This window comes from Tympanuchus pallidicinctus, unplaced genomic scaffold (genome assembly GCF_026119805.1).
Source record: "Tympanuchus pallidicinctus isolate F22 unplaced genomic scaffold, pur_lepc_1.0 scaffold32, whole genome shotgun sequence".
NCBI classification, from domain to species: Eukaryota; Metazoa; Chordata; class Aves; order Galliformes; family Phasianidae; genus Tympanuchus; species Tympanuchus pallidicinctus.
The window spans coordinates 864,051-879,955 of record NW_026294750.1 but is presented as its reverse complement, the minus strand read 5'-3'; the positions used below and the strand labels follow the sequence as shown (position 1 = coordinate 879,955).

Below are 15,905 nucleotides of genomic sequence, written 5' to 3'. Positions count from 1 at the left end.
AGAGGTGTTTGCATACACAGCCTGGGCCAGAGACTCAGTTCTCCCCTCTGGACCAGCAGGTGCTACAAAGGCACTCCCCATTCTCCCCATAACAACCTGGGAATTCTCTTTCCCCCCTTCCCATGTTCTTGTGCCAGGATGGGTTTAGCACGATGCCAATGAGCAGGGTGTGCAATGCTCAGAGGAAGGGCTGTGGGAGAGCTCAAAGGGCCATGTTTGTACCAGGGGGACAACACAGGTGGGGACAAGAGATGTAGCAGCAGCAGCACGTGCACAGCTGCTTTGCCAGGCAGGAGCATGCAGGACAGCGGGGGAGGGCTGCAGCGTACAGGGGAGAGACTGAGTGGGATGTGGTTGGGGGTGTGGGGATGTCTCGGTCCCCGAGCTCGGCCGTCACCCAGTTCAAACTGTCCATGGTCTATGCAGGTGAAACTTGGCTGGAGGAGACGGAGGAGACCTCAGTCTTGCTCTGGGATACAGTGGAGGAGACATCTTCGTCACCAAAAGGGTTCTTGCCGCAGCAGATGGTGGTGATCATGCAATTACGGAACTGGGAAGATAGAAGGAGAATGTCAGCACTCGAGGATTGTGAGGGTGTGCTGTGGGGCTGAGAACTGCCAGCGGCCCTGAGCTCTGCTGCTCCCCAGGCTGAGATGCAGCTGGTGGGGATCGAGGTGCCCATGGGCACAAGAGCCCAGGGCAGGGGAGGGGCCGTGCCCCAGCACATCTCACCTGCTTGTTCATGAGGACGTAGATGATGGGGTTGTAGAGAGAGGAGCTCTTGGAGAAGAAGGCAGGTACTGCCATCAGCGTGGCGGTGAAGTCTGCTCCCTTGTTGGTGAAGATCCAAAATGCCACTACAGCATAGGGCGTCCAGGCCAGCATGAAGCCCAGCACCATCAGGATCACCATCCGCGTCACCTCCTTCTCTGCCTTCTGGGTGGTGGCTGACTCCTGCTGCTGTGCAGCTGCCTGCAGGTGTGGGGCAGTGAGGGGCAGCCCTCCGGTTTCCTCCCCCATGGATCCACACAACCATCCCTGCTCGCTCTGCCCACCCTTTCCCCATCCACCTCTCTGCCCCCGGCTCCAGGTTTTACCTCTCGGACTTTGCAAATGAGGCGCCCATAGGAGAAGAAGATGACCACGACTGGGATGATGAAGTGGATGACAAACATGTAGATGACATAGGACTCGTTGTGGTAGTCAGGGTTGTGAGTGTAATAGTCAGGGCCACAGGAGCACTGCATCCCCTCCGGAATGTACCTGCCGGCAAGAAATGTTCAGACCATCACCAGGATCCTCCCTGGGGACAACAAAAGGTTTCTACCCTGGGACCACCTGCCCCAGGGATGAGGTTGCTCCCAGAATGACGCATGTGGGAGCTGCTCCCTGGCTTCTTCTCTGCACCCTGCTCATTGTCCCATGCTCCTGCCCTTGCTGGCTTTGCAGCACAGATCCCATGGCTTGAAACCACTCTGACACACTGCGCTTGGGTGCGCAGCATCGTTTTGTTGTGACACTGCTTCCTCCCACAGGCAGCAGGCTATTTATTTCCTTCCTACGTGGCTGAGCACTTGCCTGCCAGGAGCCACCTGCTCGCTCCCTCTGCAGATGGAGGGATGCTGAGCAGGGATGGGAGCTGCTGGCTCACTGGGGTGAGCTCTCAGGAGCTCAATCCCTGCCGTTGTGTTGGGCTCATGTCATTGTAGCCCTGGCTTAAGGGTACACTGCAATTCAGCCAAGGACCTGCCTGGCCAGGGATGCCGACCCAAGGCTGGGTAGGGGCTGTCTGCCTCTGTCCCATCATAGGCCGGTGGTGGTGGGACTTTGCTGCCCCAAAGCTACCTCCTGCCCATGCCCAAGGAAGTAGAAGGGGCTCACTATGTCCTGCAGGGAGCTCTGCTGTAGAGTACTGGTTGGGGCTGGAGCTGCAGCATTCGAGTAATCACCTCCAACTTATTCCTCCCCTGTGCACTGAGTGATGCATCCTGGCAGGGGATGTGGGTGCCTGAAGGAGCCAGATGTGTGCAAGTGTGAGTGAAATTCACTGCAATGCTGGGAGAAGGATGGATGGGATGCAGGGAAAGCACAGCAGAAATAATGAGAAAAGTCCTGTGGAGCTCCCAGCAGCAATGCTGGGGCAGCAGGATGAATCAGGTTTGCTCAGGGCTGTCTTGTCCACTGGGCTGGTCACTCAAACACCCTTTAGGATCCGCATGGAGAAATGGACACTTCATAGCATGGGTGGGATGAGCAGTGCCTAGAGAAGCCCTTCAGGGCAGGGCATGGGGGGCTGCTGCAGCTGGAGATTCCGAGCCCTCATGAGTCTTACGTCTGAGCTCACACTTCCCTGTCACACTCCATTGCCGTTTGGTTGAAGCCTGGGGAGTCCATAAGCACACCTCCTGTCCCACCAAGGTGGTTGTGTACCCCGACTCACCTGGACCAGCCAAAGAGGGGTGGAGCAGCACAGGAGAAGGCCATGACCCAGGTGAAAGCGATGCCCATCATGGCATGGGTGGCAGAGAAGCGAAAGTTTCCCATGGGCTTGCAGACAACGATGTAACGCTCTATGGCCAAGACCACCAGGGACCAGAGGGCAACCTGGCCTGCAGGAGAGGTGGAAAGAAAGAGGGCTTGGTGATGGTGAGAGCTCCTCCAGCCTTGGTCTTCCCTTCGCAGGCACAGTAAAGAGAGGAGGAGATTGGGATCAGATAACCAGCATCCTATTAAATAACTGAGAATCTATTGCAAACGTGCAGAAGGTTGGGAGCTGAGAGGAGTATCTGCTCCTCAGTGGGATGCTGGTGATGGAGGAGGGGATCACTGCGGTGTTTTAATCATTTAAAAAATCAACAGAGAGAGAATTCCACCTGGGTGTAAGGAAGTGTAATTTCCGGTAAAGGCACCAGATGTGTCCAAACCTGTTGGTGCCTTTCGATGTGTATTTCATGAGTCTTCCACCAGTGCTGAACCAGGGGGTGGCTGTGTGGGTGGGCATGCATGCACATGTATTTATAAGGGATAATTAAACTTCAGGGGATTGGAAGCGTTTAGTCGGTGCTGTAAGCCTGCTAATGCCCCCAGCTGTGATAATCTGCTGATAACTACACCCTGTGCTAGGATTCGCTGGAGACCTGCTGCTCAGTGACTGCTTCCCATCAAGCTTTCCTCCCTGTGCTTAGGAGCCTCCTCTTTACTAGCTAGGAAAATTGGAAGTGTAAGTAATGCAGGATTTCACAACTGGAGATGGTGCAGACCCATATGCTCTCCTGCATCCAAGACAAACCACTCCCTGGTCCTCAGCTTTGATCAGGACACCTTGCTTTGTTTTGCCTAACAGAATATCCATCTTTTGTTCAGACCAGCATCGTTGCAGGAAATATCCCATTTAGGGGAAAAAAAAGTTAAGTTAAGGCCGTGAGTCTCTGCACAAAGATTTGCAGCTGTCAGATAAATTAGAAGGTGTTGTGTGGGCCCGGATGGCTGTGTGGGCTGGGGGTGCAAAGTGAATCTTTTCTGTTTTGCAGAGGGGCTTTCTGAAGGAAGAAGCGGTAGCTACACTCGTGTCCCTGAGAGAACAAGGAAGCTCCCAAGAGCAACTAAATCAAATGCAAGTGGGGCTGAGCTGAGCAGCTGTTGCTAAACCTGGACTCCTCCTTGCCCTCTGTGCTGCTGCTCTCCTCTTCTGGTAGGGGCTGCCTCAGCTTCTTTTTGCCCTGAGATGAGCTGTCACCACTCTCCTTGTCCTGCAGTCCTGCTCTCCACACCCATTCCCTTTCTGTGTGGTCCCTTTCCCACTCTGGGATATCTCTTTCCCCTTGGAATCCTACCACATGCTTCACCTTGGAACAAGGCGGTAAAGATGCACAATGTTGACTCCAGGACATTGGCTGGTCATGCCCAGCAGGTCTTTGCTAGCTGTGCAACTTAGATCCAAGACCCCTGGATTCATGCTGTTTGGCAGCTTGGCCAAACAACCCCAGCTTTAATTCTGCAAACCAGGACCCCTCCCATTTCCTTGCAGTGATCGTGCTATAGTGGTGAGATGGGTGCTTCTCGACATCAAGATCAAGCTTGCATGAATCTTTTTTCCTTTCCATCTTCTAGCCATAGGGAATAAGCACCTTGCATGAGGAGCTCTGCCCCATGCAGCCAAGGCCATCTCATCAGCCCCACGAGGTACGGGATCGGGTTTCTAAGGCCCTATAAAGAAGCAAGACCACCCTTTGCCCAGCCTCACTCCCACACCCCACTCTGCAGCCATTACCTCCCAGCGTGGCGAAGAAGCCTTCCACAGCACAGCCAACGGGACCGAAGACAAAATATCCATTCCAGGCTGTGTAGAAAGTGACGGTGAAGCCAAAGCAGGCCATGAAGAGGTCGGCCACCGCCAGGTTGACCAGGATGTAGTTGAGAGGCTGCCGGAGCTTCTTGTGTTTGAAGGTGACCAGGAGGGTGAGGAGGTTGATGGGCAGACCGGTGGAGATGAGGAAGAAGATGTAGCAACACACAAGGCGGTATTTCCAGGGCTCAGCAAGGTAATACTGGGGGTACTCAAAGGGGCTTCGCACCACCCCTGTCTTGTTGGACATAGGCACGTAAAAATTGATACCTTCTGTCCCATTCATCCTGCCAGTATTATGGCAGCTGCTTTGCTTTTAAGGGTATTTTTTTAATCAGGTGCTCTATGGTAATGAATTTTGTTTCAACCCCAATTACCGGAGGAAAAAAAAAAAAAAAAGGGGAAAAAAAAAAAAAAGGGAGGGAATCCCCAAACTAATGGTAATAAATAAATAAACAAACACCCCAACCTCCCCGAGCTCCAAAATTTAATTAATGACTAAGAACACCAGTAAATCCCAGGGGAGGAGAGGTGGTGCGTTGGCCCCGCGCCGCGCTGAGGGCCGTTGGTGCCGTGTGCCCAGGGAGGTTTTATACCTTTGGGCCTCCTCGAGGGAGGAGGGGGGAGGCCGGATTAGGGGCTAGGCTAAGTTTGTATGACAAGGGCAACGGGATTGAGAGGGGCTGATGGTTTAAGCACCCTCTAAGTAGCCAGTTGGCCCCAAAACCTGCATTAAAGCGTATTAATTGGCAATAAGTGTTTTACGTTGTTTAAGGAGTTGTGGGGAGGAAGGGAAGGGCTTGGGGAGACCTTTGGAAGAGGGGCAATGGCAGGAGGAGAGGTGGCGAGTTGGGGAGCAGGTCCTTTGGATGACTGATGGGAGAAATGGGTCTCTCCTTGAGCCCATGTTGGATCACAGCCTCTGGGGCATCCCTGGGTGGCTGAAGAACTCCATAGAAGTGTTTGGGGCCTGAGGGGTACCCAGCTCTGCTTCACTGCCCTTGGGAAGTTGCTGGGGGGAAGAGCAGAGAGAGATTGGCCACATCGTGCTTCAGGTGCCTGGTACAGTGTGAGCACGACGTGGTTTAGGTACGTGTCTCCATCACAACTGGGCTCTGCCTATGTGGGTAAGGGCTCCCTACATGCAAGCAGTGGGCAAAGGCAGGAGGGGAAGCTGTGCCAGCCCAAAGGCTGCCATCTTGGTTGACAGAACATCTGGGGGGCAGTTCGGCTGTGCTGCACCCTGCTTGCACTAGAGTGCAAAGGGCTGGATACCCTCTTCTGTCTTCCTACTAGTCCTGAGGAGGTGGTGATGATCATCTCCCACCTGCACCTCCTCCCCATCCCAGGTAGCTGGGCAGCTGTCTTGCTTGCAGTTCTGCAGGGATTGGCAGGGCTTGGGAAGGGTTGGCCACAACACTAAAAGTAGCCTGGCAAGGTACTGCAGTTTGCTGGAGAAGCAGAGTATGAATGCAGTGGAGGAAGGAAAGGAAACCTTGGCGATGTCCTGAATTCCTTCCAGAGATGGTGCAGAGAGAGCAGCACCAGCTTGTAGGCGCATTGGGGTGGAAATAAACTTCTCCTGGTCTCTAAGCACTCATCTTATAGCGTGGGATTCCCATTCCAGAGCACACAGGATCATGAAACCTTCTCAGCAGGGTCAGCCGTAGCTTAGAGCACCAATGCTCCACCCTGCCCAAGCTCTTCCCCATTTCTTCCTTCTGGGTCATGGGCGCTCCTTCTCCATGAGACCTGCCTAAGGCGCCTTAGTGAAGCTCTGCCATTAATCTCTGACATCTGGTGGCGTTAATGGCCCTGATCTGTTAATGCTGTAAGCTGCTAGCTTCCTTCCCACTGCTGCCCTCCACCAAGGCAACGTTGATGGAAAAAGTCAACAGTGTCTTGCTGGAGGAATGAGATCTGCAAGACTGGAATGGCTTGGAACCAGAGGGCAGGAGCAGAAGGCTGGGGGGTGTGGGTAGGATGGATGATGCCCTAATCGCTGGCCCACTGATCCATCTGCACGGGTCAGAGGAGCAGAAGTAGGACATGGCAAGAGTAAGTGGGTCACAGCAGCCTCAGGTGCCCTGAGGTAAGTGATCCCATGGGATGTCTGTGCCTCTCAGGAGCGTTTCCCTGCTCATCCCATGAAACTGCCAGCTGTGAAATTCCCAGTCTGGGTCTCTTTTAGACTTTCCATGAGATCATCCCCGAGGGAAAGAGGTTTGTGTGGAGCAGTCCTGTGGCTCTACTTCTCAAAGCTTTCACCTCTTTCATGCCTTTCCTGACTCCAGTCAGGATTCTGACTCAGTTGAGCATGTTTTTGCATATAAAAAAGCACGTGCAGATGTGCATCTCAATTCCAGTGCGCCACTCCCAACTTCTATGCTAGAAGGCAACTCTTCAGATAGAAAATATCAGTGATTGTTCATCTTCAAAAGACGTGGACTTTGCTGTCTGTGCCAGGAGCACATGAAAGATCTGTTTTTTTCTCCAAAGCTTTATATAAAAACATGGTTATCTCACAGGGGATTTTGTTTTCACCTCCCAATGTTTCTTTGTGAGACTTTCTGCCACATTTTATAGTGCCTCATATTCTTCTAAAGGGTAATATAGTTGTACAAAGGAAGCGGGTCTGAGGGAGGAGGAGGTAAAATGAAAGTCTATTTTGGATTGTGAACTGATGCTGTGGGAAAAGATCAGTAGGATTATTATGGGTATAATCGCCATCACCATCATTTATTGATTTCTTTGTTTTCTAAGTTTTTTGACCAGAACAAACCTTCTTCTTTCTGCATTCCAGCTAATGCATGGTACGACTTTGGCTTCATGCTTGGCACCCAGACACCTTCCACATGCAGGATTGCCAACAGTGGGACCAAGACGAATTTCGCTTGGACTTCTCTTGCTTTGGGGAGCTGAACACGAAGCAGGTAAGTTGCCACACATGTCCTGCTGGAGGGTCTGAACGTGGCTCTGTCCCTTCTCAGCTGTCCTCGAGGACCCAGCTTTCTCCCTCACAAGCTGAGGTTGGTGTTTTGGCTGATCCCCCGAGGTTGGTGTCAATGTGGATTTAGAGCTCTCTGCAGGTCAGCGGCCAGCGCAGCAATGCTGAAGGCCTCAAATCAACTCTGCAGAAGAAAATGACACCAGGGAGGTTAGCTGGTTCCTCCAGGACGTGTCCTGAATGCAACCTCGCTTCCTTCGGTGTCCCTGTCACAGAAATGGAAAGTGATGGCTTTAATTTGGTGTCTCTTAGCAGGGAAACTTTACGGGCTGTCTCCAGGAGAGCTCTCAATTGCTTTCTGTGCTGAATCTATGACAAAGAAAGCAACAGCAAAATCCAGGCCCTGTTTAATGCAGGAGGAGAGGCTTGTTTCTTTGTGTTTGTCCTTAAGAAAAGGAAGGGTTTTCTTCCCTCATGCAGGCTTTTCTGCTTTGCTAAGCTCTTTGAGATGAGATTCTCTTATTCATTGTTTGTCAGCACATTGCGTGAAGGAGCCCTGAGCTTCTCTGGGCTTTCATGTCCCGTGTAAAGCAAGAAATGATAATTATAATCAAATAACCAAGCTGATACGGTTGGTTCATCGGGTTTCAGTAACACAGCCGTGGGAGGGGGTGGCTGGGAGCCCTCTGCTGTCTCTGTCCTTGTGCAAGGCAGCACGCTGCTCGCTGCTGCTTGGGCAAAAGCAAAGGAGCAACTTGCCCAGGGAAGCATGCAATGATCTGCAGAGCAAGGGGAACGTGAAAGCAACAGAAGTCAGTTCTGAGGCAAGCAGTTGGGCTTAAATTCCATTGATAAACTAACGCACAGCACTTTAAACCTTGGCCACGAGCACCAGATACAAACACTGAATACAAAATGATGCGTTTGCTTCTGTGCTTTTGGATGGTTCTGCAGTGCACTGCTCTGCATCGCTCCACTGGAGGGGCTCCTTCCTCCTCATGGGCATTTGCCCCTGGAAGACCTCACCTTCCCATATCAGATAGCAGCCACGTGCAGCCGCTGTGCTGAGCTGCTTACGGCAGGCTGTGAGCTCCCTTACCAGGAAAGGGGTTAAAGCGAGATAAAGCCAGAGTGTTATGGAGACCATATGGAGGGGAAGAAAACCCTTTATCCTGTAATTGGATTCATTCCCAGCAGCTCCTGGTGGAGGTGAGGCTGAGTGGAGCTGACAGGACGTGATGGGTGAGGCGCTGCCAGCTGCCCCGTCCAAAGCAGGATGTGTGCACACAAACTTGGAGATCAATCCAGGAGATCAAATAGATTTAGATGTGTGGCAGAGAGAAGGAGGACAGAGATGCAGTTTGCAGTGTGGTTTGGTCGGCTGCTCCTTGCCCAGCATGGGTTAACTCAGCTGTGGCTGCTTGCTGCTCCTTTGGACTGGCACAGCTGCATCCACCCAGGACAAGGACCTAGTGGTGCAGAGAGGCTCTGTGCCATGCCCTCGCTTCCTTCCTCAAAAATAAGAATGCACAGAAGCCTGTCTCTTGAGTTCCTTTCTGCACCAGGAGCTTTGTGCAGAAGGACCCCGTCTGCAGAGTTCCATGCAGGTTCCTTTCACACCCCATCTCCAGGCTCTCACCAGAACAGCTGTACAGGGAATGGATGCACCAGGGCTAGAAGACAGCTAGAAAGCAGGGAGAGCTTTGCAGCCAGCCATACCTCATGTGTGCAGTGCTGGCAAGCGAGCGGGGCGCCATCACCTCCCCCGCTTTTCCTCCTGCTGCTGATCCAGGTAACATCCCTGCAAGAACCACAGGATTTCCTTGGAGAGATGGGAATTCCTTGGGCAATGACATTTCCTTGCCAAGGAGCTGAGCAATCCCGGTTCAATTGCAAACCTGCACTACTCAGCATGGTGCTGTCGACACCTTTAACTAAGTGCTAAACAAGGGCTGTAGCAGAGTGGGCAGGTTTTCAAGACAGCCTCATCGGCCCTGCAGCACCAGGATGGGCAGCCAGCACTGCCCAGCAAACCAAAGCAGCACCACCACTGCTGTTCATGTCAGCAGCTGTGCCAGGAAGCAAGCTGCATGCTGGTAAGGGTGATGGGCAATGCAAGTGAGAAGTTGCTGCCTGCTGCTGTGAGATCCTTGCCTTGCAAACTGAAAAATAAAAATCAAATCCTTGCTTGGTTTTGTTCTGTGTTATGGGCTCTTCACCACAAGCAGGAGTTAGAGAGGGGTTGCAGGGAAAGCTAGGGCTCTGTTCTTCAGGCTCTTCCAGGGGCAGACACTGAACTGCAATGTCTGAGAGGCAAAAGGAAGGTTTTCTGTTTAACACCGAAGGTTTGCAGGAGTGCAGCTCCACCACCTTTGTTCTGCAGCACTTTTCCACGGCTTTGAGAAGGGCTGAGCAGTCAGAAAAATGGGGCTTAGGCAAACAGGAATAATCTTTTATTTTTTAATTTGTAAACCCCATTCGAAGTTGAACTCTGTTATTCCTCGGGGCCTTATTGTGGATGCTTGCAGCCCTCTGCAGCCATGCTTTATACACGCTGTTTTGTTTTGTCATAACTGGGTCATTTTTTATGTTTTTTTCCATTTCCAGTGCACAGCTCTTGGTTCTCTCTGCAGACACTTGGAGACTGCCGTGAGAGGGCCAGATGGGAGTAATCTTCTGGGGAAAAAGCGTGGAGGAAATGTGTGCAGATGGCTTACTTGCTGCTTTTGGGGGAGCCGTTCCTGGTGCTCGGTGGGGCCACCTCTGTGCTCCATCAGCTCTATGGATCCGTGGGCAGCCAGGTGGGTGCTCCCAGAAAGGACACTTTGGGTCTTCTGAGGAGAAGCCCTCACACGGCTGCCTTGGCCACCAGCAGAGCCCTATTCCCTGCCTTATGCCCTACTTTGGGGCTCTTATTTCTCTTGGCTGCGATTGAGGCTGGGCACCTCGCACTGGAATTCATTTTTGTCCTCTTCTTGCTTTAAAGCCTTCTAGAGATTTGCTCCAGTCCAAATGTGTCCCTTCCCTCCCTTTGCCCTTCATCCCATAATTGGATTCATCGCTCCCATCCAGCCCAGCCCAGCTCTCCCCATCCCTTTACATAACAGTGCTGGCTCCGGGCTGTGCCTGGCTGAGCTAAGCCTGGTGCTGTGCTTGGCTTCAGGCCATCAAAACCAGCAGAGGGTTTGCACCAATTCCTGTTGCAGGCTGAATCCTGTGCTAGTAAAGCGGCTCTTTTCTTTTACAGTTCCTATTCCCTTCCCATTTATTGCCTCATTTTCCTTCCCACATGCAATCTGTGGTCTCGTGCTGTGGCACATCCCAGTGCTCCCACCAGGATCCAGGGCACGTGCTCAAGAAAGGAGGTGAATGCAGCAGCCCTGCACAGCTGAGCAATGTAATGGCAAGATCACCTGGAAAAAATGATTAATTTCCCACTCCTTTCATTAATATTTATTCTCCTTAATTCTCAATCTTTACTGTTCAGCTCTCTAAAGCTTTTGTGGTTGAGAGGCTTTCACTGAGGTTGCTATTCATCACCTAAGCCAAAGATGCACAGATTAAGCAGGCGGTTCATCAAATCTGAGTCCTGTGCTGGAACCATCACCTGCCTGTACGGACCCACCTGTCCCTGCAGATCATTCTGCTTCTGCCTGACTTTTGCAGGGGGTGTTCCCATGGCCTGCAGTGTTTTGCTAGGCTCTGGGTTTCTCCCAGTGTGCTCAGTGTGCACATTATCTTGCCATGTGCAGCCTTTTTCACCCTGAAGACATCTGACCCTGTTTCCTTGCTGCCTTGCAGAATGAATTGCTGTCGTGAACGTCTGAAAGGAGATAAAGCAGCAGCAAACTCTTCTCCCCTGTTGCAGATAAACCACTATTAACGGCCGAGGGTTTCTGGAATGAAAAGGGTGACTCTCCATTGAAAGCAGCGATAAATCCTGGCCATCCAGCATAATCCAGTCCACCGTATCGGGAAATCTCATGGGAGCTGGCAGCACTGAGAGCAGCAAGGTCTTTTCATGCTACAGTTCTCCCGTGGATGGATAATCTCCATGGCCAACAACTGCAAATGCTGGAGGTTGGATCCTGAATGCTGTTACCTCGGCTTTTACTCCCCTTCCCTCCTCAGCAAAACCACTGCTGCCTTCTGCAGGAAGACAGGGTGTACCTGCAAACTTTGCCTGCAAAGGGGATCACAGGGCTGCATTCTGTATCCTGCGTGAGCAAGAAAATCATACATCATCTTCCTGCTGATCTGGCAGCGCAAGCAGCCCTGCAAAGCAGCGATTTAATGCACTTCTCAGTGCCTGAGCTTTTCGTCTTGCTATGCTTAACCTGATATATTGTTATTTGATGCAGAACAGTAGGGGCAGGTACAAAGAGGTAGCATGAAAATAAAAGGTCAGCGGGTGCCTGGTGCATGTAAAGGCTAAATTGGTCTTTTATCAAATCTAATAAATATTCCTTGTGAGTGGGGTGGGAAACTCCTTTCCTGAAATGCTGAAAGGCTTCCCTTCCTCCAGAGCCCCAGGGCTGCTGGATGAATCCAGGATGGGGCAGCAAGGGGACTGCAGAAACAGCCAAGGGAAGAGCCAGGCTCAGCCCCCACTGCGCATGAGGCTGCATTTTCCAATGTTCCTAAAAATATTCCTGAGCCTTTAAGTGCAAAACTGGTGGTTTGGATTTGGAAACCCAAAATGGAAACAGATGAGCTGCATCCCATCTTGTTTTCTCACCTCCTCTCTTTGCTCTCTTCAGTCGTTCCAGATTGGGGAGAGGAAGGCAAAGGAATGACCAAAAATGAAGAAAAACAAAACAAGGAATCATTTCCCCCCCCCCTTTTTTTTTCCCTGTGTGAGTGGCTATGATGTTTTTATAAGCATAGAAATCTGGGTGTGCTTTATTTCTTTTTCTTAAATGAAATGTAATGATTAGGAAATGGGGCACTTTGGCCCCTGATTCTCCTCTACCGCTCATGGAGAAGTGAAATCCATCCAGGCTGTGTCCAGAAGCATTTCATGTTATAACCTTTGCAGGTCTGGAGAAGTGGAGGCAGCAGGCAGAGCTTCCAGGTGCCTCCACTTCTGGGATGTCCATTCCTGATCAGCACAGGCTTGGTTTGCAGAGAGGCTTTGCAGCACAGATGTGCCAGCCTCCAAACGATGGATGGAGGCCCTCAGGGCTGTCTGCGTGCCCAGAGGAACTCAGCAAGGCGCAGGGATGTAAGCCAGGGCCACCCATGGCTCTGCTGTGGTGGTGCTGCTCCATCTGGAGATGCTGGTGTTGAGCTTTGTGCTTGCAGGTACACAAGTTTGTCTGGGAGGTGGTGTTGGGATGCTCCTCTTCTGCCACACATCCAAAGCCCCCACTTCCTCCCCTATATCTGCACCTGGCAGCACAAGGAACCTTTGGCCATAGGAACCAGGCAGCAGAGTGAGAGGAGAGAGGAACAACACGAGACAAATTCCCCATTAATTCAAGAGATTATTATTAGCTGCTAGAACCAGGAGGGTGAGCTGTTCTGGGGCGTCAGCAGGAGTTAAATCCTTACTATTGATTCTCTCCCTGCATTACCATGAATTAGGCCACCGAGGAGAAATGGAAGTGGACGTGAAGCAAAAGTGGGGATGGGAGGGGAATGTTTGCATGCTTAAAATATTTATGCTGCAAATTAACATGTGTTTTAAGCCTGTGATCCTTCAGACATTTATCCAGCATGAATATTTTGAAAACTGCATTAAAATTTGCCACTGGTGCTTTATTCATTAGGAGTGTTCAGCAGCCACAGACAGCAGTGCCTGCTAAATCTGTAATGCATCCATGCAGAGACAGCAGCTGGAGGATGTTGCCTGGGCTGTGAGAAAGAGCTTTCTGCTCCTACTTCCAAAGCGGGGAGCCTGGAATGAGTTCCTTACCCACATCGACTTCAGTCGTGACTGCAGATGTCACATTCAGCAGCACATGCATCTGGTTTTTGACCCAAGCAAAAATAATCTGATGGGAATGGGGTGAGACCAGTGCTCCCATGGGGAAAGGAGAGTTAGGGACAGGGGGAGGCGGACCCATGCAATCCTGCTGTGGGTCTGGTGGAACTGTGGGAGCAAACCAGGCTCTGCCGAGCACGAAGGTAAGATGTTCCTTCTTGTATATGCCAGCCCCATGCACAGAGGTTCTATAGTGGGGAACAGGGGGCAGCTCACCCCATAGCAGCTATCAGGGCTATTGCTATGGCTTGATATCCAACATTACGGCCTTCATCCCTGCCCAGGTGCAGGGCAGAGCAGAATATGGGATTTCAGCTGCTCACTGCTCTGTGCCTGCTGCTGTTGCCTGGGACTGGAGCTCAGTGCTGGCTCCTAGAGCTGCTTTTCATGCAGCCTCCTTGCCAAAAAAACCCCGAGCACACTGCGACTTGGAGGGAAAAGTGCAGGACATGGAGACAAATGCTCGCTGCTGCTGGCACAGGGAACTCACTTTCCCCAGATTCCTTGACATTGCTACTGATACATGGCTTTACAGACTTCGCTGCCACTGCCCAGTTCCTGTTAAATTACTCCCAATTATGGCAGACGTTTAACTTCACAGAACTGCGAGCAACTCCATTTTGCACATCCGTTTTTTGTGAAGCTTCTCACCTCTGCTGCAATATTGCTTCAAAAACCGGGAGAGCTTCCAGGAGCCTGAAGACTGCAAGTTGTTAATGGGGCTGCAGCAGGACAGACTTCTCCCATTACGATGGTGGGGGTCAGAATTCCAGCTGTGACTTTTATTTTCATGTATCCTCATTCTGCGTCTGCAACGATGTGCCAAGCCTGTCCTTACGGGCAAATGTAAAGGGAAAATGTGGAGGGTGGGAGTCAGGCCCTTATTTTCAGTTCTGTTTCCTTTCCCTTTTGAGCACCCTTTCATAATGAAGAGGCAAACCTGGCCGACAGAACCCAGCTAATTCAGATATGATTAATTCCCATTTTCTCTTTTTATTTTAAAGGCTGCCCTCTCCGATGAAGTGGAGAGCTTCATCACAGATGGATGGGAAAGCTGCCAGCCAGACACATTTTTGAGGTAAAAGGGGAAAAGACATGGGAAAGTTTAGTGCTTTGCAGAAGTGACCTTTCCTGGTGATTTGTCACTTCCCAACACCATCTGCTGACTCGTCAGCTGCATCCATCATGACTATAAAAGAGATACTGAAAAAAGTCAATTAAAACAGGGACTGGTGTCAAATGGGCATTGCACAAAATCTGTAGCAAAGGTGGGTAAGGAACAAACCGAGTCAACAACTATTGGTGATCCCCTTTTCATCAGCACACATAGCCACGGTCCCAGGGAGAAAAACTATGCTCACCACTCCAGAAGTTTTATCTCCAAGCCTGCTTTGCTGCGATAAGCTGCAATAAATGCACGGGGATCTTAGCGACTGCCATGTGTCTTAAGGAAGAATTTGGCCCAAATTGAGCAGTATTGATTGCAGTGGCAGTTGCAGAGGCCATTGCGAGGCCCAGAGCTTGGTGTGTGTGTACACATCATATCAACCAGCTGCAACCGAAATGGGTGAGAAAAGACATTTTAGAGGCCTGGGCCATAGCTCTTTTCCTCTTGTCTCCAGCAAATGTTGCTCACAGCTCAAGCATCCACGCAGAGCACCGCTGTGCTCCCCTGCCACATGAAGCTGTTTGATGCAGGAGGCTTTCATTGCTTCCCCAGCTCATTTTTTCCTCTTGCATCTCCCCCACTTGAGGCTGCTGGCTCTTGGGATTCCTCGTGCAGAGCCGCCGATTTGCGAGCAGCACCTGGACCTGATCCCAAATCCTCCAGCATCAGCATCTGCCTGATGGTTCTGTGGGACCAAAGGCAACCCTATGAGATCTTAGACAAATCTCTGTGCCTCATCTGTACCGAGAGAGGTGCTGGTGGACAGTTGTGTCCCTGAGGGGTGTTGTTGTGTTCAGGACTGTGAGAGGCTGTTATTAAGGGAATGGGCCACAGGAGGACTCAGAATGGACAGATAAATCCCTCATACTGCCTTGGCATCTCCCCACTGTTCCACTCATTTTATAAAGCTTTTGGTATAGCTTTAGCATGGATAGCTTTCTTTATTATATTAATATTTAGATCCTGCAAGGGTGGGTATTCACTGCCTTTAACCAGTGCTTTCGCAATGCCAGGGAGTCAGGCATCATTCTGCCTTGTGCTGATTTTAGTGGCTTTGTTGTTACGTGATTTGTTATGATTACAGGACAAAGACAATTAAGAATGACATCACTGGACTGCTGACATACCCACACAACAAAAGCTTTATCCTGGGGGGCTCACAATCTAAACAGACAAGTTAGGGGAGGGGAAGTTCTCCAGCTTATAGATGGGGAAACAGAGGCAGAGTGTGATCTGCTCTCAGGGCCCTTTGTGGCTGTGGGCCATACAGAGAATAGCTGCCACCAAAAGACAGCAGCCTGGGGAGGCAGGGATGGGGATCACCCTGGAAACTAGAAACTCTTAAAAGCCTGATGCAGATAAAGGTGCTGCCCATCTGGTGCACCCGTTTCCATGCATGCCAGGCAGCTGCTCCGTAGTGCTGGGGAGTGTGGGCACTGTGCAGGCATGGGACTGTGTG

General features: G+C 51.2%; 1 protein-coding gene across 1 annotated transcript; it reads right to left on the bottom strand.

The window, feature by feature from the left end:
* Nucleotides 1-356: 356 nt before the first annotated feature.
* On the bottom strand, nt 357-4,631 carry LOC128088002 (green-sensitive opsin). The gene is made up of 5 exons (XM_052698083.1): nt 4,271-4,631; nt 2,441-2,609; nt 1,098-1,263; nt 733-972; nt 357-550 (listed from the first exon to the last, which is right to left on the bottom strand). The coding sequence occupies exons 1-5, from the start codon at nt 4,629-4,631 to the stop codon at nt 419-421; spliced, it is 1,068 nt and encodes a 355-aa protein (XP_052554043.1). The 3' UTR covers nt 357-418.
* Nucleotides 4,632-15,905: the final 11,274 nt, after the last annotated feature.

Excerpts from the sequence above, each read along its gene's own strand:
- LOC128088002 (XM_052698083.1), bottom strand. The coding sequence starts at position 4,631 with ATGAATGGGACAGAAGGTATCAATTTTTACGTGCCTATGTCCAACAAG. Across the intron at positions 2,610-4,270 it reads CTTCTTCGCCACGCTGGGAG|GCCAGGTTGCCCTCTGGTCC; the intron begins GTAATGGCTGCA and ends CCTCTCCTGCAG. Across the intron at positions 1,264-2,440 it reads CCCCTCTTTGGCTGGTCCAG|GTACATTCCGGAGGGGATGC; the intron begins GTGAGTCGGGGT and ends TCTTGCCGGCAG.